We start from the raw sequence: 21916 nt of genomic DNA on the forward strand, positions 1-21916 counted from the left end.
TCTTCTGAGTATTTATCCTTGATAGAAACACCTAGTTAGACCCCTGTGTTCTCACGGCACTGTTATGAGGCCTGTTTAACCGAGGGAATTCCTCTTTTTAAATATCAAACTGCTTTCTGGGGTATATTTTTCTCCTTGTATCCTCCCTGTATACTTTGTCTGTGTTTTGTATTAAAACAAACTTTCCTTTAGGGGAAGGTCTCTCAGGATACGCAAGAGCTTTAGCCAGGGCACCAGACGAAGCCGCTGAAGTCTTCAGCAAAGATCTACAACCTGGATCGCATTATATACCTCTAGCGTTTGTTCTTGTCCGTTACCAATCCTTTTCTACTAAAATAGACATGTGGTATTTTCAGATGCAAGGATGGTAGTCTGGGGAGCTCTGGGGAAGGGTTGCCTGAACATTGGGCCCCACCAATCATGAATGATATACATTTTGTGTCCTGAATGTATGTTTTGTGCCCAGAACCTGGCTCTTTGCTTTGGGAGACGGCTGAGTTTTCACCTACAGTTCTTCCAGATTAGCAGATGGAACTCCTGTTGTGAGGGGGAATCGAACACAGTCCTTTTCCACATGCAACCACCCTTTCCCTTTAATAAATGGGCTGTAACTACAGGACAGCCCTTCCCAGGGCACCGGTCTTGAGGACAGCATGGCTCTGAGTCCTTCACTTTTAAGGAATCAGCACACTGCAGTTGCGATTTGTTTAGGTTGTGGCATCTGGGCAGAAAAGTTCATAGAGAATGAATGGGCAAGGGTGGCGGAGTTGAGGGAATGCTCTGAAGCATGCACACTCGCTCACTCACTCACACACACACACACACACACACACTCACACTCACACCTCCACTTGAGCTTCCCAATGGATTAAAAAGGAGTGGGGTCTCAGAAACATTTAGTACTGTCGCTACTGCAGTTTTGGGGTGCCCCAGGTAGGAAGAGGGCCAAAGTTCCTTTGTCTTCTGATAAGTTCAAACTAGTGTAGCAAATGTTGCACCAATTGCATTAAGCTTAACAGCTCCAGAGGCAGTTTTAGCAGCTGGACAGAAAAGAAGAGGATGATTGAGCAGGCAAGGCTCTGTAGGCCTTCACGAACTTACCAGTGATGTACAGATGTTTTGAGACAGTTGTTCTGCAGCTGATTGAACCATAAAAATGCATTTTGATTTTTGTAATAAGTGACATCTGAGTTGCAAACTCTTTCTGTCTGTCTTCAATCACTGTTTGGGCAGAATTTGCTTCTTTTTTAGATGCAAATGATGAAATGTAATTGATCTTATTTCATTTTTTAAAAAAAGAATGTAACAAACGTTAGAAGGTTGGTTTTGAGACACGCAGCCTTGTTAGAAGGATTTCTTTTCTATTGCATGAGAATGGTTTTCTGTGACAACTTCTTGGGTTACTCCATTTGAACAGTGCAATGGTGTTTTTTCTTCTTTTTTACTATTACAATCAAAATTTAAAAAAAAACTCAAAGAAAATCTTGTCTTGTAACAATTGTGTATTTTCAATAAAGATACCTTGGCTTTGAATCCTTGATTCTCTGAACTGACACGTTGTTGAGCCATGTCTGACTAAAATATTAAAATATATCATTGAATCCTTAGATAGATGCCTCTGCGTATCTGCATCTGAACCAATACAGATGAGGAGGTCTTGCAGAATTTCCGTAGAACGTTTTAGGGTTGAATTTTAGCAAAGAGAAGTCGGCAAAGGAACAATCATATGGTATGATAGAGAGTCCTCTTGTCTGATTATTAATTCAGGGAATTCGGAGCAGATGGCATGACTTTTGCGGTCCCGCGCCATCGTTTCTGTGTTTTAAACCTGAAGCAGTCTTTGCATGTATGTGTCTTTTTCTTTTGAAGGTCTGCAAGCTTAGCAAGGGAGGAGCAAGTTACCAGCAGATGTAGAGTTGTGAGGTTTTCAAGACGAGGACAGGCCAGTGTTTAGTTGTGAAATGACAGACTTCAGCCAGCCAGCTTTGAATTGAGGTATGTCTAAAGATCAGTATAGGCGTCATTTCTTCAAGCCGCATAGGTCCTGCCTTTTTGCTGTGATTAAACCCTTTGGGGCAGTTTACAGAAGATGAAAGTAGCAAATAGAAAGACAGCAAAACAACTGTGATGATACAGCACACACAAAACTACAACAGGAGGCCGGTAATTAAATCACCCAAAATGCAACAGGAGTCAATCGATTAAAAAGGGACCAAATTGCATGAAACACTATTAAGAGACTCCAGAGGGTCGATATGGGCCTTGTTTTTTGCCTAAAAATAGTTAAGATGGGGGGAAGAAAGGGTTCTAAGCAAACGTATATAGAGGAAAACTTCAAAATCACCAAAGAAAAGATCTTTGCATAGTTTACTTTGGTCACTGTTATGCTTACTAGCATATCTGGTGATGGGCTGGATTTTTGGATTTTCTGCTTTCAACACCACTGTTTCCAAGTCCCCCTCAGATACCCTTTTTTCCAAGACACTGGTGGCAGTAGGGTGCGGTGAAGCATAAAAAGATGATCCACTGGAGTTTACTAAACCTTTGAATTCTTTGGACAGCTTGGTGGTTAAAGCTGATCAGCGCATTCAAAGGGTGGAAGTCCCATACCCTGGCCCCTTCCTCGTGTGGCTGTGTCATTTAAGAATCCGGGTGAGAGATGGCAGGACTTAATGGTCACTCAGGTTGAACAAATAAACAAATCACACACATACAAACTGGTAAATTATAATGCCTAGGGAAGTATTCCTGAGTGGAGGAGGTGTTGAACCCCTAATTTCTCTGGTCAATTTTCTCCACAACTTCTAAATTGATCTCACTTTCTCTGGCTAGCCTCTTTGTGGTATGTGGGAGGTGGGGGTGGGGAGGAAGTAGGGAAGCTGCCTAATAGTATGTGTAAGTCACATACATGTAATATACAACCTATGTGTACATCCATATGTGTACTCGTATGTGGCGTTTAGAAGCGTACACGGAGTGGCAGAAAATCCTGTGAATTTCACTGCAGTAATACAGAAAGCTGTGTTACATTCAACCATCACACAAGATTTCCATCATGAATTCCTGCTACCTGTTCTTTGGAGTGAGCGCAATGTTAAAAACGGAGAGATGCATATATACAGATGTCGTAAGAGTATTTTTTGGGATGTTTTCTAGATTTCTTTTTTGTAGTTCCGGCCCTACACAGAAGATTAACAACCTGAGGTTAACAAGCCCTTCCCTGAGGTTGTTCTGGATCTCTGGAAAACATACATTCTTCCACACTTTTTTTCCCACAAAGTGACTCTGAACACCACAAAGAAATGTAAGGTCAACAGATTTTATTTTATACATTCTAGATGTATACACAGAATGCGCTGTAGTAGTGAATGAATACTTTATTACGGGCAAAGACCAGTAAAACCAAATTAATACAAAATACATACATGTAATTGTAATTTCGTAAAATCAGGCAGAATTTATAGAATTTCCATTAAAACATGATAAAACAACCCCTGCTTTTCAGTTAATAACATCGTAAATCCTTAGTATAAGTAAAACCTCAGCCAGTGTTAGATTAAAAGGATTATATTATCCATCTAAAATCACCTACCCAAATATCTAAACACAACTACTGCTGCAGCACCCCTATAATAGTGTGATAATAATGTTGGTGTTGTTTTAAACTTTGATAAAGACCTGGCTTGTGTAGTTTTTTAAAAAAATTGTTTTAAAAAATTTACCATCTTTAAATAAATAAAAATAAATATTAAAAAAATTTTAAAAAGCCTTCACAAATATAAAAATAAATATACCCTAAATTATTTAATATGCTAAATTATTTAAATATTTTTAAATATTAGATAAACTAGCTGATTGTTTCCTGAAATCAGTATAGTATTTAATATTCAGCACTTCCTTGTGGAGCAGGAATGACCTTACTAACAGTGACAAATTACACATGTTCTGTAAATTTTTAAAAAGGTAATTCTTTAATTAGTAGCCGTCTGCTACTGTTGGTGACATCATTCCCGCTCTGCAAAAGGATGCTAGACAATAGTTTAAAAGACAATTTATTCTAGGTATACTGAATAATTGCATATAAAAATATTTATACTATAAAAATAAATAGAATATTATAAAAATAAATAGAATAAAAATACATTGAAAAATAGATATGAAACAATCTAAATACAGTATGTTGCTAAAATAATAATTTAAGGAATAGACTTTAAATAGCATATCTGGTTTTCAGAATCTATTAAAATACACTAATAATCTCAAGTAATTAGAAGGAAATCCTTTTGAGTTCATTGGAATATTCTTCTAGGCAAATGTGCTTAGAATTGAAGCCATGGCCATACCCGTATAAATGTCACTTTTTCACAGAAAACTAACAGTTGCTGCCTGTAAATAAGATTTACAGGCATCACTAAATTTTGTCCGTAGCTGCCAGTAAAGAATTCCTCCCCCCAAAACTTAATTCTCTAATTCTCTTGGCGCAATTCTTATAGTGTTCAAAAATATAATAAAGACCATCTTTTATGTCAATAAACCGTAGACCTTCAAATTTTGTATCAGGAAGGCTCGTCGTGGAGATAGACTCCGTGGCACAATACTTCAGCATCTCGATGCTTAATGAAATCTTTCTCTTCGTGATACTCTGTTGTGATAGGGTGAGTCCGTTATTAATTTTATTGAAGTAATCTCCAAAAGCCTTGAAAATGCCTCTGATTTCAGTGTCGTTCAGATTTTCTGATAAGTGACAGCTGGGCAGTTTTGGAAATTTCGTGAGTATAATTTTGCCTCGTCCATCCTGCCGCAGTTGAGCTGTGCTAATACCGGCATGTTCTTCCTGCAGGAATTGAAGGGAAAAAACATCGTTAATCTTGGCGCTGAGATGCCTCCAGCGCTCTTTGAGCACCTCTTGCGTTTGGTGAGAAAACCGTATGGTTTGCTGCTGTGCTTCCTTCCCTATGTGGTTTAAAAGTGTGTTAGTTTTGAAAGGGGGAGCGCTTAAAGTTAGGAAGGTTTCCTCCATTTCAGTATGCATCAGGGTGTGACACCTTCCATTCTGGGAGTGTCAGTCTCTGCTGAAGCTGGAGGTCTGCTCCCCGGTTCAAATATCCCCTTCCCACTTCACATGCAGCTGGTTACAGGATTTCTTTGCAACTGTGAGATGACCATCCATGGCCCTTTGCAAAGAGTATCGACTTGAGATGCAGAGGTTCTAATGAAACTATATTAAAAAACACACATTTTGCCCCCTTTAGCAAGCTGTTTAAGTCCCACTGCTGGCTGGGTAGCCCAGTGGTTGAGCTCTCTGACTGTGGAGCCAGAGGTTGGGGGGGGGTTCGATTCCCCCCCTGGGCCCCCTGGGAGAAGAGCCAGCTCAGGGTGGCCTTGGGCCAGCTGCACAGTCCCAGGGCACCCCCCCAGAACCCCCCCCCCCAGAACAAGGGAACAGTAAAACCAACCACCATTTACTTCAATGGAAGATATGGCTTCACTTGCTGCAATTAAAATTCCCCATTGAATTGTGTGAAACAAGGAATGGCCGTGTATAACATATTGCACAATCTTTTCATCTCACAGTTACGTATCGAAAATATTGCCTGAGTTCCCTGGAAATGCTCACAGCTCCTTTCAAAATCTGTCCAATGTATCATTTTCTCAGAGAGCACCACATCTGAAATCTAATCCTGTTGATTTTACCCATTTTACTCTTTCTCCCCTCAGGACCCAGGGGGGTTGGTGCTTTCACACGATGTTTCCAAGCGTAAATGTTCCCGTTTTTGTTTTTTTTTAAATACGGAGGAGTCGGGGAATCAGTTCAACATACTTACGTAGAATTTTAAAAGGCTTTTTGCATTTTCCTTTATCTCCTCCACGCATGTTTCTAAATCACCGTATCGGCTTCGGGAAGTAGGAAACGCTGCGATACACCAGACGGCAAAGATCAATCCGTAGATTTCTGTTCGCAAATCAGACAGGTAAATGGATAGGACAGATCATTGCCAACAAATAACAAAATGTATGTAAGAAAGCTGATGTGGGGATGTGTTTCCCTTTCCCATGTTCTAAAGCAGGGATTTCTAGTGTTTTGTGTTGGGATCAAACGCTGCCCGAGTTCCCTTAAGAAGCACATCCATGACTGTGGGCAGTATTTCTAGAAAGTTGGCACGTTCCTCCTCTAAGAAAATTCATCCGCTAGGTGGAGAGCTATGCCTTGGTGTAGTGGTTAGCAGGCAGAGCAGGGAAGAATTCTTTTCTGGACTATCACTCCCAGAATTCTCCATAGCCACCAGCCCTGCTCACCGGGAGACTTTGGAAATTGTCGTGCAATCTCCCCGCCCTCTGGTGACTGTCAAGGCAGTGATCATCTACCTCTTACGTTATTTGACTTACCATGTTTTAATCCACGTATAGGAGAAAAATATTAAGAGTTGCTAGTTGGGGGGAAAAAGCTTTGAGAATGGCTAAACAGAATGACAGGGTATAAAACAGGATCGCTTAATTACTTGGCTCTGATCGACTCAACGGGATTTTGCAAAAATTCTCAGATGTTGAGAATCCCGAAAATTGTTTGGAGGACTATGAGCAGTTAACTCAAGAAATTTATAGGGCTATCAATGAAGTAAATAAGTACCAAAATAAAACAAATAAACAATACTGTACTCTGCACCTTGGTATGATACGGAGAGTAGGGAAGCCAAAAGAGAGCTAGGAAACAGCTGTGTTAGATCTAGAAATTGTTCAAGTGAGATTCCTCTACTAGCTTTAAAACAACAAGCACAATATGAAGCCCTTCTCCGATGCAAGAAAAAAAGAATCTAAGAACACCTCCCTTTTGGGTGTCACGTGACCAGCCGTCCAAACAGCTCTTCCTCAGCCCTGAATAAATTGTATACTACCAGAAGTTTGGGAACGACATTTTTGTGAAAACTATGGCACTTCCGAAATTGAAGAAGTAGAAATTGATGATGTGGGAAATAAAGAAAAAAGATGGGTGGATACTGATAACAACTTCTCTATTTACAGCAATTGATAAAACTGGGAGAATTTATAGAGATTGGGGGGTTCTGATCATTGTCCCTTAATATAAGAAAGGCAATAAAGACCTATTAATTTACTTAATACATTAAGTAAATTATGTACAAGACATCCGCCATGGAAATGAAGAGACTGGCTTGAACAAGAGAATTGTCTGGCAGAGGAACAAGCTAGCTTTAGAGAGGGATATTCAACTTTAGACCAATGTATGATACTGGAATATTTAATAACAAAATACTCTTCTAAGACCACTCTGTCCCTACATGCAGCATTTATTGATTTTAGAGCTACGTTTGATTCCATATCTAGGAATATCCTTTGGGCTAAACAAAGGGACTCAACTATTGATAAATGCCTTTGTCACAAGTAATTTCCATTAATAGCCATGGGTCTTCTCTAGTTGTGTGTGATACTGGGTTTAGCCCAAGGTTTTGTAATTTGGCCCTGCCAACTCCTTGTCGCCCTGTCAAGTTGCAGCTGATAAATATAATATATAATATAATATAAAACAGACTTACCTTTAACAGCCACCATAGCTAAGACACTTGTAAAAGTCACAGTCTTTAGCTGGCCGTTGACAATTCAGCTTCTGTACATTTTGATTTTCCCTGGTGCTGTATTTATATGATTCAAGCCCTTAGATTCCCACGCATGAAAGTCTAATTGCTTCTCATCCCCGCACCCACGGTGTGGTCTTGAAATTGGGCATTTCCTTTCGTGAAAAACGTGCGAACGAGAAGTTGTGCTGATTTTGATCAATTTCCGCTCGCAATCAGAATCACAGATTTCTGCCTTTCTTTCTTCTGCTGAAAGTGATGCTTATCAGCTAAACTTGCTCGCTTTTAGACTGAAATGGCAGTCCGACCTGCCAGACCATATGAACTCTATCCAGGTTGCGTCTTTTCAGCATTTGCCATGAATTATTTTGAACGATAGACTTTTACGAGGTGGTGAGAGAATCTCGGACAACCCCCTGTTGGATGTCCTTTGATTTGTATTCCTGCCTTGAGCAGGGGGTTGGACTGGATGGCCTTAGAGGCCCCTTCCAACTTCACTATTCTATGATTAAACAACAAGGTTTTTCTGCTCAGTGATATCTTAGAGATTTCATTTATTTTGTTGAATCAAAGCAAAGTAGTAAGTGTTTAAATATGTAACTTTCCTACATCCGTGCACAGCCACAGGTCCGAGATGCATATGCAAAGTGTTGCTCCCTTTAGCCAACCGTGCAATTGCTTTTCTCAGCTTAGTAACTTCCAGAGATATTGGGCAACAATCCCCATTATCCCCAGACAGTACAGCTTATTTTGTCTGGTTTCTTTTTCTTTTTTCTTTTGAAGGACACGGGTGTGTGTGCGTGTGTGTGCTATGACAGAAATCAAGGGTTATGAAAAGTGTAAAGACCCTTTTTCCCAACCTGTTGCTCTCCAAATATCTTGGGTTACCGTTTCCATCATCCCCAGCCACATATCCTGGGATGGTGGCAGTTTTAATCCTCTGGAGAGCACTGTGAGAAGATCGGTTTGAACAAAGCAACATTCTTTTTTTCTCTCTCTCTCTATTCATCTCCAGTTTCTACATTCCCTATTGAGTAGGGAAGGAAGGACGTAAAGTTAAATATATATATATATAATATAATTTTCATTGTTGGCATTTTTTCCCATTACAAGATTATGTTGCTTCTATAGGTGTGAAATGAAATCCTAAGTCATCGGGGTTGGAGAACCACAAGGCCTGGACCAAGAAAGTTTGGTCTAAGTTTGTGTTTTATAAAGTTTTCAGGAGTTAATAGTTCCTGAGGGCTGGCTAAAGCAGTCATGGGGTGGATTAAAGATCAACCAGACAGTTTTAAAAGCATTGAAAGGAGGGGGGTGTCGGGATCTGCAAGATGAGAGGAAGTAGGGATCTTGCAGATGAAGCCTCAGGGTAGGGATCTTTCTCCTCAACCAGCAAGGAGAAAGGAAAAGACGGGACACTCGAGTGTGGTTTTCAGGATGGGATCCGGATGAATACAGAACAGCCTGCCGTGAGGCACCTGTTCAGTAGCAGTTCTTCCTCCTCTCGATCCAGCCTCCCCTCAGTTTATTGTATCCCCTACCTTTGAACAAGTTAATCAATACAGAGGTAACTAATTTCCTGAATACACAGCCAGAATAATCAGAGTGCTAGTAAACAGAGACAGCTAATTTCCTTGAATACAAAGGCATCAGTAAACACAGTGGTTGGTAAACAGACAGGCAGTTAATAGTAAACAGACACAGATAATGGTCAACAGATAATTTCCTGAGTACATAGACAAGTTAGACAAGTTCTTGAATACACAACAGTGTAGAGACTGTAACTACATTATCCAGAGACAATAGACAGCAGGTTAATGATCATCCTTACTGGAAACTAGTGACTTGCAGTTTTAGCATGAGGCCTGCCATTGTCATAGATATACATTTGCTACTGCCACAGACATATACATTGTAACAGCATAACAGCATAAATTTTCCCCACAGGGGGGATATGGATCTCCCTATTGTGTGCACTTTACGTTACTTTAATGTTTCATTAAGAATTAAAAGGACCCTAGTAATAATAATAATGATTCTGTGTATTGTCATGTCGATTCTGACTTATGGCAATCATTTCCAGCATCTCCTAGGTAGAGAATACGCAGAAGTGGCTTTCCCGTTCCCTTCTTCTGAGCGGGAACGTCCTGGGACTCCCCTGCAGCTTCAATACAAGGCCACCCAGGGGTGGCTCTTCCTTGCAGGAGATGGCACCGTGGGGGGGGAATCGAATTCCCAGCCTCTGGCTCTGCAGTTGGAGACCTCAACCCCTAAGCTATCCAGCCAGCTCAAAAGGATGGTCGAATTCAACCTCCCACCAATGCAGGAGGTACCACTATTTATATAATGTCTTCAAAAAAAGTCAGCTTTTGATTTCAATCTGACATTGGCATTTTTAGAAAGGGACCCTGGCAATCTGCAGGTAATTCTCTCTCTCGTCCATGACACGCTGGAAATGTGAAACAAGATCACAGATGATCGGATGGCACAGAAGATGACTCAGCAGCCCCCATCCTCAGTACTTCTAGGTACTTTTCTGTTTGTTTCCCCCCCCCCTTAATGATAAGGAATGATATTTCTGTGGTAAGTAATGAAATAAACTTTCTTTCAGTATTTGAACATGTTTGAAATGTCCGTATATAGCTATTCACATGTTTTCCCCTGCCCCCCCCTCCTCTCTGTGGAGGCACTTTCAAGAAATGGGTTTCAATCTTTGACTTTGGAACTGTTCTGCTTCTGAAAGAGATTCTATCAGAACAGAGAGAAATCATTCCCTCTGATTAAATGGTTCCAGAGGGCCTTGCCTTTTGCTATGAGTCACAAATGCATTCTTTTCCCTTTTGTGATTCAAAAGCAAAGTTTTCCGCTCATGTCACAGAAGGCGGACAGGAAATCCCTGAGATGGAACGTGATGAACCTTTGAGTAAAGGAGATGCAGCCGGCTTGCTTATTCTTGTTTCTAGCTCAAATGTCAGAACTAAACTGTACTTTAAAAATAAAGTAAAATAGTGTTTGCAGCCACAGGTGTTGTGCGCACGAAGTAGGGAACGAGTATTGTGCAGCCCTCCAGGTGTTGTTCAACGGTGACTCCCATCCTTCCCCTATCCCTGTGCTGGATGTGGCAAATGGGAGTTGTAGTCCTGGACCATGGAATCCTCCATATTTAATAGTTAATGTGTTCTATATCCCGCCTTTCCTCACGTGGGCTCAAATATCTGTATGTGACGTTCCTTCCCTACGTGTGGTCCTAACAGCAACACCCCTCTAGGGTTGGCCAGTCGGGGGGAGAGAGGGTCAGTGGCCCGCGGTCACTCAGGGAGTTTTCAGGGCTCAGGGAAGCCTTGACCACAAGTCTCTTTACTCCCGTCTGATCTCGGAGGCTTCGAAACTTGCGGGAACGGCTCTTGCCTTATTTCCTCTTTCTATACACTTAAGGTTTAAAGACTTCCAAACCCAAGACCCCTTGTGTCTGGAGAAGAGGTTTATTTAGATTATGGCTTCAACCTGCCCCGATCCGAGGGTTGGGGGTGCAGGTGGGGACCTTCCCCAGTGTTGTGTAAAGTATTTTTAAAACATCAAAAGGCCCATCGTTTTCCCGCAATGGACTTGATGATCCAGAGGGTCCCTCCCAGCTCTGCAGTTCTAAAGTGATAATGGTGACAACACACGTTGTATATCCCTGGGCACCTCAGTTCAGGAATAAGGAAGGCCCCTTCCTTTCCATGGAATTTCCTGCTGGGTGAGGATAGAAACGCAGCCTTCCTCTGAAATGTGATCCCAGAGAAAGAGCGGCTGGTTGGTTGCCATCTCCTAGCAACCGAGGCAGCGTCCTAGCAACAGGAGACGCACATGCAGACTTGGTCTGGTACCCTCCCCTTCAGTTCCCGGGGAGGTGAAGCCATGTGTTGTTGTTTTCCCTTCTCTTTTCGGCCTCGATCCTCCCAAACCTAACGATGGAGGGGCTGAGCGCCTCTGCAGCTTTCCGAGAGCATCTCCGCCGGCTGTGCCTGGACCAGTTTCCCTGTGGCCGAGGGAGCTGGGTAAGAAAGGGATGATGATGATGGTGAGGCGGTCCGTCTCCTGGCCGTCCTATAACATCCAGAGCCCAGCAGGGATTCAAACTCCCAACCTCTGGCTTCGCAGCCAGAGACCTAAATCCCTCACTTATCCAGCCGTGAACCCTGGCGGTGACTTTTAACTTGTGATCGTTCCCTGTTTATATATTTGAACATAAAACAAGAATATAACTATGTACAGAAACAGGCTCTTGAGAATAATCTAGACATGAGAATGTTCCATTCCTCGTTGTGGGGGTGGTTCAATGTGGTTGGTTCATAATCATCATCTGAGAAGTCTGGGGAAGGATAAAATCTGGCCATGAGGGGGAGGAAATGAGGCGACTCAGTTCCTAAATACCAGGCTTGCTCCTGCACCCTTAAGAGTACGTGATGGAAAGGCTTATGGCGGTGATAATGAATTTAATTATCAACAGTTGACACGGGCCAGCCTTTAGTGGGAACAGTTCTTTTGGATGAGATTGCCGGGGCCTTGAGTCGGTGTCCCTTTTAAGAGTTGGCCTAACTCTGCAGCTAATTGCGATTGGTTGACGAGGTGCTGTCGCATTATCTCAGCTCCTCATCTGTCAGCCACCATTAGCTCAATCAGGTAAACCCAACAAAATGCCAATACGAACTTGGCCAGTGCGTTTTGTTTATTCACCAAAGGTGGAGATTCACAGGGCGTTTGAATGGCGAGGACATCCATCCGTGTCCCTCTGTGTGGGTCTTTTCCTTTGAGGTCCCTCCCTTCTCCCACGAAGAGGGATGATGTTTCCTTTTACTCTTTCTCCTGCTCAGAACAAATCCCGTTTCCCACCGAAGAAAGCCCAAGCTCCCCGCGGTGGCGTCCCACGGCAGGCCAGCGCATCCTTTCGCAATGGGCTCTCCTCCCCCGACGAGGAGACGGTAGAAGCGCTGACGGAGTACCTGAGAAGCCTGGGCTCGCCCTGGGCCCTGCCGCCCGACTGCAGCCCTGCGGACCAGCAGCTGCGGGAGCTGGCAGTGCTCTCCCCCCAGTCCATGAAGGATCACTTCATCTTCTCCTACTTCACGTCCCTCCGGCTGGTGAACAAAAACGTGAGTGGCAGGGGCCGAGAGGCCGTGCTCTTTTGCTTACTGTGTGCCCGGCCGTTAATCCACTCCAGACACCTTCTTGCTAAAGCTTGGCTAAGTTCTCTCTCTCTCTTTTTTTGGACAATTTTTTGGGAGCTGTTGCCTACAAACCGAACTTGGCCCAACGTTGATCTTGGCTCATGTCCTTCAGATTCAAATTTTGCGAAATGGGTCTCGGTGTGTCTTCCTCAGCCCATGTTCAAATGGAACAAAGCGTGGTGGGCCTTCTCCTTCCTCTGTTTAGGGTAAAGGCTCAGTTACTACCGAGGTGAATGCCGGAGCGTGAAGTGTACACAATCCCGACAGTATTAAAAACAAGCCGGTGAGGATATTTCTTGCCTACAAGCCCCACTTTCTTGAGCTCCCTGGTGGTATTTCCTCGTTTGGAGCAACCCCTCTGTTATTTGTTTGTGTTTTTATCCTGCCCAACTAGTGGCCAAGCCGCTACTGTGGGCAGCAGACAAATCACAATCACGCAAAGTACACAAAACCTACCAATGAAACATCCACATGAACAACAAACAAGAAACATGAAAAATAATACCTATGAAATAGTTATACGTATCGAGTACAACAATATTAGACTGCAAGAGCAGGACAAGTTCATAAGCGCAAAAAAAAACCCCACCCAAATCATTCAAGTGAGATTTCTTGGTCCTTTAGGGTTGCAATACCCAGAATCCCCCAGCCAGCTGGTTGGGGAGTCAGGGAGTTGTAGTCCAAAATTTTGAAACTTTTCTGAGTTCTGCAGAGAGAGGTTTGTGCAGTCTTTGGATGACCTAGGACTCGCTAAAGATGTCCCATTGCTTTTCTTTTGCTCTCTTCCCAGGTGACTGAAATTGATGCAGGCTTGTTAAAGTTTCCCAACCTGGAGGAGCTTATCCTTACCGCGAACCACATCAGCAAAATCGACTCTACCCACCTCCCTCCAACACTGAAGGTAAGATGGCAGTAAAGAGCGGAGACGAGATGATCCCTCAGAGAAAGGCAAGCAGGTTTATGTTTCTGGCCGGCAACTCCCAGATTCCCCAGGCACCGTGGCCATTGGGTTGTCATCCAGAAAAACGGATTTACGCACCTCTAATATCAAAGTGGGTTCCCACAAACTGGGTGCCCTCCAGATAGGTTGGAGGATGACCCCGGTCATTAAAAACATCTGTGGGGAGGTGTAAACTGTAGTGTATGTGATGATGACAGAACAAGAGGATACGAGGTTAGGCAAAGCTTTAGTAGAGGATTATGAAATTGAACACAGTGGTGGAGAAAATGGGAAAAAAATAGTTTCCCCCTCCTCCTCCACCCATAATAAAGGATTTTGGTGGCTACTCACTGAAAGGGATCAACAAAATTTGTAAACAAAATTAAAGGTTCGGTCACGTGCCACATCCATCATCCATGTACAGAATAGGCTGATACGAAATGAACCACAAAGGTGGAAATGAATTATAAAAACGATCCGAGGTTATGGAAAGGCATCCATTCTCAACGTCCGTCTCTTGCGAGAAAGATGGGGTGGGTTCTCCCTTCCTCTTCCCTTCCTTTTTTTTAGGTGCTGGAACTTTGTGGCAATGAGATCAGCAGCTTGAAGGACCTGTGTGCCCACCCCCCTCCAGCGCTCCAGCACCTCGGTCTCGGGCACAATGGCCAGCTGGGTTCCTCTGAAGAACAGTATCTCACAGATGCTTTCTGGTAAGTGCCCATTCTCCAGGAGGTGGGAGTCCCCGATTCTTTTACCAGCCATTCCTGTCCCTTATGGCAAGCCACGGAGCCACCTTTCATGTTACTCTGTCTGGTTCCTCTCTGTTGGAAATCGGTTGACCGTTTTGGTCATGATGGCCAACATGGGGAAGAAAACTTGTCAAACGCCAGAGCTGGCTGTGACGGGGTGGGATGGAAAAACAGTGGCCCCGATCCCTCCTCATCCTTCAACCCCCTCCACTGCCAGGACCTCGCTTGGCCTGTCTAATTGTTTTTTTTAAAAGTAGCTTGCAAGGTATTTGGGACCTTGCCTGTGTCTTCATAGGTTCTTTCCCTTTTAGGCCCAACCTGGTCTCCTTGGATCTGAGCTACAACAACTTCACCAACTTACTGAGCCTGTTTCCCAAGCTGTTGACGCTGAAGAGACTCCGGATCCTTGTGCTGCAGGGAAACCCGCTCTCCCTGCTCCCCGGCTATCGAGGGTTCACCATCGACAGCCTGCCGAAACTGTGCGCGCTCGACGATACCATCATTACGCCAGACGATAGGCACAACTTCTTAGGCCTGGCTGGTGAACCCGGTGAGCCTTCTTTGTCCAACCCACCAACGCCCACAGCTACGCAGACGCATCTGTAAATAACACAGGTTGGAATCTGGGGCAGGGTGAAGTTATGAAGGTAAAGTTGAGAAGACCAACCAAGTGGAAATGTGAGCCCATATAATGTAGGATAGTGGACACTATCCTGGCTATTGACCACAGCAGTCTGTTTATTCCACCATGAACGAACGAACGAACGATCTCTCTCTCTCTCTCTCTCTCTCTCTCTCTCTCTATCTGTCTGTCTGTCTAATGGGTATTTCAGTGGTTTAGGCAGAGTTTGGGAGTTCGATTCCCCCCACTGGCCCTCCTTGATTGGGGTTGGACTCCTTCCAGCTCTGCAGTTTTAAGATGGTGATGACTGATGAGTAGGGGGTCGATTTCTATGACATGTCATATTTTTTTCTGCAGCCTATGTTTGGACTTTTAAGTGGCTTTGGACATGTGTGTGAGTCACCTGGTGAGAAAGGCCAGATCACTCATCAACATGTTTAAGGTTGCTTGTGAGTTCAAGTATGTACAGGTTGCAGAGAAAGTCATAGAAATCTTCCTTCTACTGTCTTTACTGAAGGCCCCCCCCCCCCCCGGGAAGGTGTGAGTTGTGTACTTTGTGGGTTGTGGGTGACCCCTGGTGGCCAAACCTTTTAGGCCTCTTTAGCTGTGCTTCTCTAGCACAGCAACCCTTTGCAATACTGAGGGAACTCATCCTAAATGGGCCGTTGTCTGTCACATAGATGTAGATCCTAAGCTCGGCTTTAAGGCATCTAATTCAGTGTTTTTTCTCTCGCACACACTTTTGTAGATCTCATAAGGCGCTACACCAAAATGATCGTCACCATTGGCAAAATCAGGGGCCTCCCCAATCCTGTTGTTTCGGATGAACCAGAAAGCGGCCCTGAGTCTCCAGTGATCACCTACAGCTACTATGTTACGTATGAGTTTGCCAAAGGTGAAAAGATTGAGGAAAAAGGAACGGTCAAGGTATACTTTTTTTAAATTTAAAAAATTGCCTTCTTCCTCACTTGCCTCTCAGATAGAAGGGTCGGGTATAAATTAAAACCAACAGCTTAAAACCTTCTTTCTTTTTCTTTGGAAACCTTACCTAAGAGTGAGGGACAGGCTGTATGTTATAGCACAGCAGTGGAAACTAAAAACGTGTCAGTGTTCTAGAAACACTGTTCAACTATCATAATTGTAAATGAAGCCTGTGTTTACTCTCCTGGTGACCATTCACAAAAGAAAAGCAGCCAATTGGCAACCCATAGAAATATTTAAAATCTCTTACTGTGATCATCAGACAGCTTTCAACTCTGAAGGAATTCCAGCTTCTAACAACGTGCTGTCTATATAATGGCTTTGGGGTCTCTTTTTTGGAGGAAGGTGAGATAGAAATAGAAATAAATAGACACAGAAATAAATCAAAGTGCATCGTTTTAGCCTGAGATGATAAGTTATCCATAAATGATTGTGTTTCGTATGGCTGGGGGAATGATGTCAGATGCATTTCTGTCCCAGGTTGTCGTGTCGCAGGCCCAGCAGAGTCGTTCAAATATTCTGGATGCTGAAAGCCCACCAGAAGACGTGGAAGATGGAGGAGGCAGTGCCCCAACACCGGTGGAACGCACACCCACCCCAGTTAAATCTGAGCTGCCTCTTGAGACTGGTGGGTAGTCCGTTTTTTATGTAGCCTGAGTGAGAGTGGAATTCGATGTTAAGGGAAAGGTGTATTCCCTAGGAGCAACCTTTCTGTTACAAAAATACGGCACAGTTTCTAATCAAAATGGGATAGTCGGACATTTGCAAGTCATCTCTGGAGTGAGCATTGCTACTGAGATAGCCTCCAGCGGTTGAAGTCATGGAAAGATCCATTAGCAGAGCCTTGGTGGTTAATTATTGACAAAGGCAAAAGGATACTGTGATCCTGGAGATGTCACTGGATCCAGCAACTGTGGCTGTCTGTCATCTGCCTGTTGAATCGGAATAGACATGGTCTAGAGGGGCAGGGTAAAAATCCAATAAATAAATAAATTAAATAAATAAATCAACGCCAAAAGCCCACCGTCCCAGCAAATGGGTACTTTTATTTATTTATTTATTTATTTATTTTATTTCTATCCCGCCTATCTGGTCATACTAGACCACTCTAGGCGGCTTACAATTAGAGCAAGGATAAAATTATTAAAAACATTACAAATAGACAAAAATGGAAATCAAAGAATATAAAAGAAAAATTGTCAGGGATTATCTGTTGGGAAAGCCTGCCTATACATCAGTGTTTTCAATTGTTTCTTTGGATCTCTCTGCCATATTTGCCGCAAAACCCAGGTCATGCTGTAAATCTAGTCAGCTACGACATTTCCCAGGAGTTGGCTCTAAAAAGAGGAAATTGAGTCGGCCACTGCAGATGCTTTTTCTCTGAATTTCTCTTGCCCTGTAGGCTGATGGGTCAAGCGGGAATCCTCAAGAAGTCTGGATGAATCTGAGGGCTTCTAACGCCTGATCCTTCTGGAGTTGGGGATAGTCTGTATCCTTTGAAGGAAACAGATCAGACCTCTGGCTCCAGGGATCTAAAGTGCCTGCTACACACAGGGAACAGAGATTAGTCTAAATCCAAATAGACGTTCCGTGCAAGAAATGAAATCTTATGGGCAGAATGCTCAGCCTCCTTTAGGAAGTTGTTCCAGTGTGGTTTCTAACAAAGGAAGCTGTATTCTTGGATCACAGCTCCCAGAATTCTCCATGTGTTCTGGGGGATTCTGGGAGCTATAGACAGACAGATAACTTCTCCACACCCTGCTGACGTGCTATGGGAACTTGTGAAAAGCTCGTGCAGGATCCCTCAAGACCTGACTGCTGCCGCCTTGTCTTGTAGCAAACATTCATGCCACCCCGCGAAAATCTTGGGCTGAAACCATAGAGTGTGACTATAAGAAGGAGCACCTCACCCGGGACCTGGTGGGGTTGAAAGCGTTTCTTCTCGCTGGAACCACGGTCTCGGTGGTGGAGGAAAAGGTTGGTGGCTCTGAGATGATCTCTCTTCGTGCTTTTGAGGGGCAGGGGCTGGCGGGAGGAGGAAGGAGCCAGGATTGGGCACCAAGAATGGCAGAGGGCCTTTAAAAGAGCCCCCCTCCCGGGCTCTGGACCCTTCCAAAATGCACCGGGCCCAACCCCCAGGCAGGAGGTGACGATGGGTGTCGTAGCTGGTCCCACAAAGAGCCCGCCAGGTTGAGGAAGGCTGCTCTGCTCTGTCTGTTCTTTTGTAACCGGGTGGACCAAAAATCCCCATACATCGTGTCTTAATTTAGATAATTTATAAAGAGGTTAGTTAAGCAGTCAAATTTACAAGCAGATTAAAGGATTAAATTTGGACCTGGACAACAGGGTGATCTCTCTCTCTCTCTCTCTCTCTCTCTCTCACACACACACACACACACACACACACACACACACACACACACGACTACAGAATAAAATATACCTTGGTTTAAAGACAGCCCCTTGGTTCTCTTGTAGGAGATCTGGGACAGGTGACAGGTGGGACTGGAGACCACAAGAACAGGGGGAGATTTGGGAACTTCAGTGTTGGCTGTCACCCCGTCGTGTGAAAAAAAAAGTCTCTTTTTTTATATTTTTAAATTCCAGTTGAATTAATTTGATGGGTTTTGTGTGTTTGTTGAGTTTTGAGATGCTTTTCTTCTTCTTCTTCTTCTTCTTCTTCTTCTTCTTCTTCTTCTTCTTCTTCTTCCAAAGATTGTTTCCTGGCCTATCGTCGTTTCCCCAGACGAAAGTCCAGGCAAGAAAGGGAAAGGAAAAGGGGAGAAAGGGAAAGCAGAAAAAAGCAAAGCGGGGAAAGGGGAAAAGGACAAAGGAAAAAAGGAGAAAGGGAAAGACGAGAAAGGGAAGAAGAAAGAGGCCGGAAAGGTAATGCTCCAGGCAGGTTTGCGAAATGTTGCATCTCAAGGGGTTGGATTGTCTTATTTTTAAGTTTTAAAAGTACTTCTGCTTTATAAAAGCAACAGAAATGTTTTAAGAATCAGAGATACAAAACTAAGTTTAGAACTTAGACTCCTTCCATGGGTGGTACAATCAGTTTGGACAGGGCTGGGCGTTTGAAACCGAATTAACACATTCTAACCCCATGTTCCTGGTTATCAGACTAATACGAAGTGCAGTCGTTAATCATTCAGATGGTTTAATTTAACGCTGCACCACATCCGTTTAGGGTGGGAACAAGAAGAAAAAGAAATCTCCCTCCCCGGAGTTGAGAAGCGACCCTCCCGTCTTGAAAATCTTGGGCTCAGCCCATGTCAGTCTCGAAAGCCTTCTCGCTGGAGAGCCGCTGCTGGAAACCGTATGCGACTTTGGCGTTCTGATTACAGAGTCGAGCGTCAAGCCTCCGTCTCCGAAAGAAAAGGTACTTGGTGGCTGATGAAGCTGTGCAGGCGCGCGCGCACAGATTTTCCCTGGTAGCAAAAAACTCAGACAAGCTGGGGAAGTCCGTCGCCCTTGTGGCTGGACTTGGAGGAGGCCCAAGCGTCAAAAGCTTGCACTGAGAAAGGTGGGTAGAGGGGATTGGAGTTGGCCAGCCGTGTCTCTGAGGAGAGCCGTCTGTTTTTCAAAAGCAATGAGAACCATTCTAATCTGGGAGGGCAGGCAATATTCCGCCCGTTGGCTGTGCGTGGTTTCTAGGAGTCGCCCCAGACAAACACGGCCCCCGTTCCAACACCACACCCCAAATATAGTCCCTTAAGACCTTCCATTTCTCATTCAGAATTTCCTGGTTGTACAATAGGACTCCCTTATCTGCAGGATTGGTATCGGCTGATTCACTTATCCATCGTCTGAAAATATTAAAAGAAAAATCCCCAGAATGTATAGTTCTAACCATGTCATTACCAGAACTGGCCACTAGAGGGTACCAGAAACCATGGTATGCACAGTGCTTGCTTTTATAATAGCCTTTCCTATAATCTGCATTTTGCAGCCTCTGCAGGAAGGGCTTGGACCCAATCCCTCCTGGACATGGGGGTCTTTACTGTCTATGATGCACAGACTTCTTTTCCATTTCTGCAGGAGAGTAAAAAGGGCACAAAAAAGGACAAAAAAAACAAAGCAGGAACGGAGAGCTCAGCATCCCGAAAAACTCTGTCACCAACAACTCCGAAAGGTAACAGCGAGAAGGAACTTGTGTGTGCGCGTGACAATTCTGAAAGGAGACCCTGTAAATTCTCTTTAAAATCTTGCCTGAGACTAGTAGATGCAAAGCAGCACAAAAGGTTTTATCTGATGCAAGTCGTTTAGCTTCTCATGAGGGCTAGGAACTTTATTTTTTAAATCCCATTCCAAAGCCGTAGGAGGTAACCCAATTCCATGTGAGGAGGGATTCAGAGGAACTTAACAGGTTCATGGCACAAAATAACAGATTGGTATCTCACGGTCTTGGTTCAAATCGGCACTCGGCCACCGTGGGGCATGATGCCAGGAAACTTCCTCGGTTTACTCCACGTCATTTGGAAGCTCTGTGAAGATTGCCATCAATCAGAAGTGCCTTGACAACACATAACAGCAACACAGCCGTGTCTCCAGCGGTTATTCTCGTCAGGAGCTGGCGGTACCACCTAATTGTTCCAATCCCAGAATGATGGTTCACAACACACTTTTCGCCCGGCCCAGGCGATGCCAGGTGGACGACAAATATTTGTCCACCAGCTCTTGTGGGTGGACGTAAGATATATTTTATCCATTGCTTATCCCCGTCTGGCTTTATGTGGAACTGATTACTGGGTTCCCTTGGGAGTTCATGATTTCTCCGGGGCAGGAATAATGCGCCCTTTTCATTCGAAGAGAATGAACCGGTTTCAAGGGGATGTTTGCATAGAAAATGCCGGGGTGGGAAAGGAAGGGAAATCTGTTTTCCTACCCAGCCACTTCCTTGAGCGGGTGGTGCGAGGCAGATGGCCTGCTTGCAAGCACTCAGGAAGCGTGGCGATGGCGGTGGAATCAGAGATGCCGAGAAGTGTCGTTTTTGCAATAAATCACTTGGCAGAGAAAATGCTATATATTCTTTCACATCTTGCTCACACGCCGCATTAAAGGAACTGGGAAGTCATGTGACGGAACGGAAAGCCATTGCACCCTGAATAAAATGAAGCGTTTGGGGGAAAGGGGTGCTTGCGGTAAAACCCAACGACATTGTAAAGAGGAACCAGAGCAGCAGATGTTTCTCACCCACCAACGGCAAACGGGACCCATGTTTGGAGATGAGCTCTGGGGGGAGGCGATGGGGTTCCCTATCTGTTCCTCTGGATTACCAACTCCATCTGCTTGAGCACTGGCTCCCCCCAGGGGAAGAGGGCGACCCTCTGGGTGTTAAACCACCGATCCCAGTGTGGTAGACACTGGAAATGGTTGTCGTGTTTTTTAAAACATCCTTTAGCCTAGAGGGAGGGAGGGAGGAGGGCCTGTCCTGCTCTGGTCCATGGGGTCACGAAGCGTCGGACACAACTACTAAACAACAACAGACCAGAAGGGACCGAGGGCTTGTTGTTTGTTTATTTGTTTCTCTTTGCAGGGAAAGGAAGGAAGAAGGAGTCTCTCGAGGCGGAAAGAAAACCCCCACTGAGTCCACCGTTGCCTCTGACGGTGGAGTTCCAGATGCGGCATATCAAATGGAAGTCGGCTTCGGAAATCCTAATAAAATGCAAGCCTTCGGAATAGTTACTTGCCCGGGTTTGCTTTGAAGAAGGCCTCCCCAAGAATGGGGCCGGCCAGCGAGAGGTCGTGGTCATTTGAGGAGGCCACCTTCCTTGCGCATCGGCGGGTGTCGCCTGCTAGACTCAGAGAGGGGTTTTGCTCTCTTT

The 21916-nt window shown here is 44.3% G+C and overlaps 1 protein-coding gene across 1 annotated transcript; it reads left to right on the forward strand.

Annotated features, from left to right (window-relative positions):
- The first annotated feature begins 11502 nt into the window (after positions 1-11502).
- LRRC43 (leucine rich repeat containing 43) lies at positions 11503-21916 on the forward strand. Its single transcript, XM_072983564.2, has 12 exons — positions 11503-11629; positions 12446-12724; positions 13590-13700; positions 14310-14449; positions 14800-15038; positions 15859-16037; positions 16572-16719; positions 17929-18068; positions 18807-18977; positions 19279-19470; positions 20130-20223; positions 21628-21916. Exons 1-12 carry the CDS (start codon positions 11543-11545, stop codon positions 21771-21773), a joined length of 1926 nt encoding a protein of 641 aa, XP_072839665.2. The 5' UTR covers positions 11503-11542; the 3' UTR covers positions 21774-21916.

Source organism: Pogona vitticeps, chromosome 14 (genome assembly GCF_051106095.1).
Source record: "Pogona vitticeps strain Pit_001003342236 chromosome 14, PviZW2.1, whole genome shotgun sequence".
NCBI classification, from domain to species: domain Eukaryota; kingdom Metazoa; phylum Chordata; class Lepidosauria; order Squamata; family Agamidae; genus Pogona; species Pogona vitticeps.

Excerpts from the sequence above, each read along its gene's own strand:
- LRRC43 (XM_072983564.2), top strand. The coding sequence starts at position 11,543 with ATGGAGGGGCTGAGCGCCTCTGCAGCTTTCCGAGAGCATCTCCGCCGG. Across the intron at positions 16,720-17,928 it reads TGAGCTGCCTCTTGAGACTG|CAAACATTCATGCCACCCCG; the intron begins GTGGGTAGTCCG and ends CTTGTCTTGTAG. Across the intron at positions 18,069-18,806 it reads TCTCGGTGGTGGAGGAAAAG|ATTGTTTCCTGGCCTATCGT; the intron begins GTTGGTGGCTCT and ends CTTCTTCCAAAG.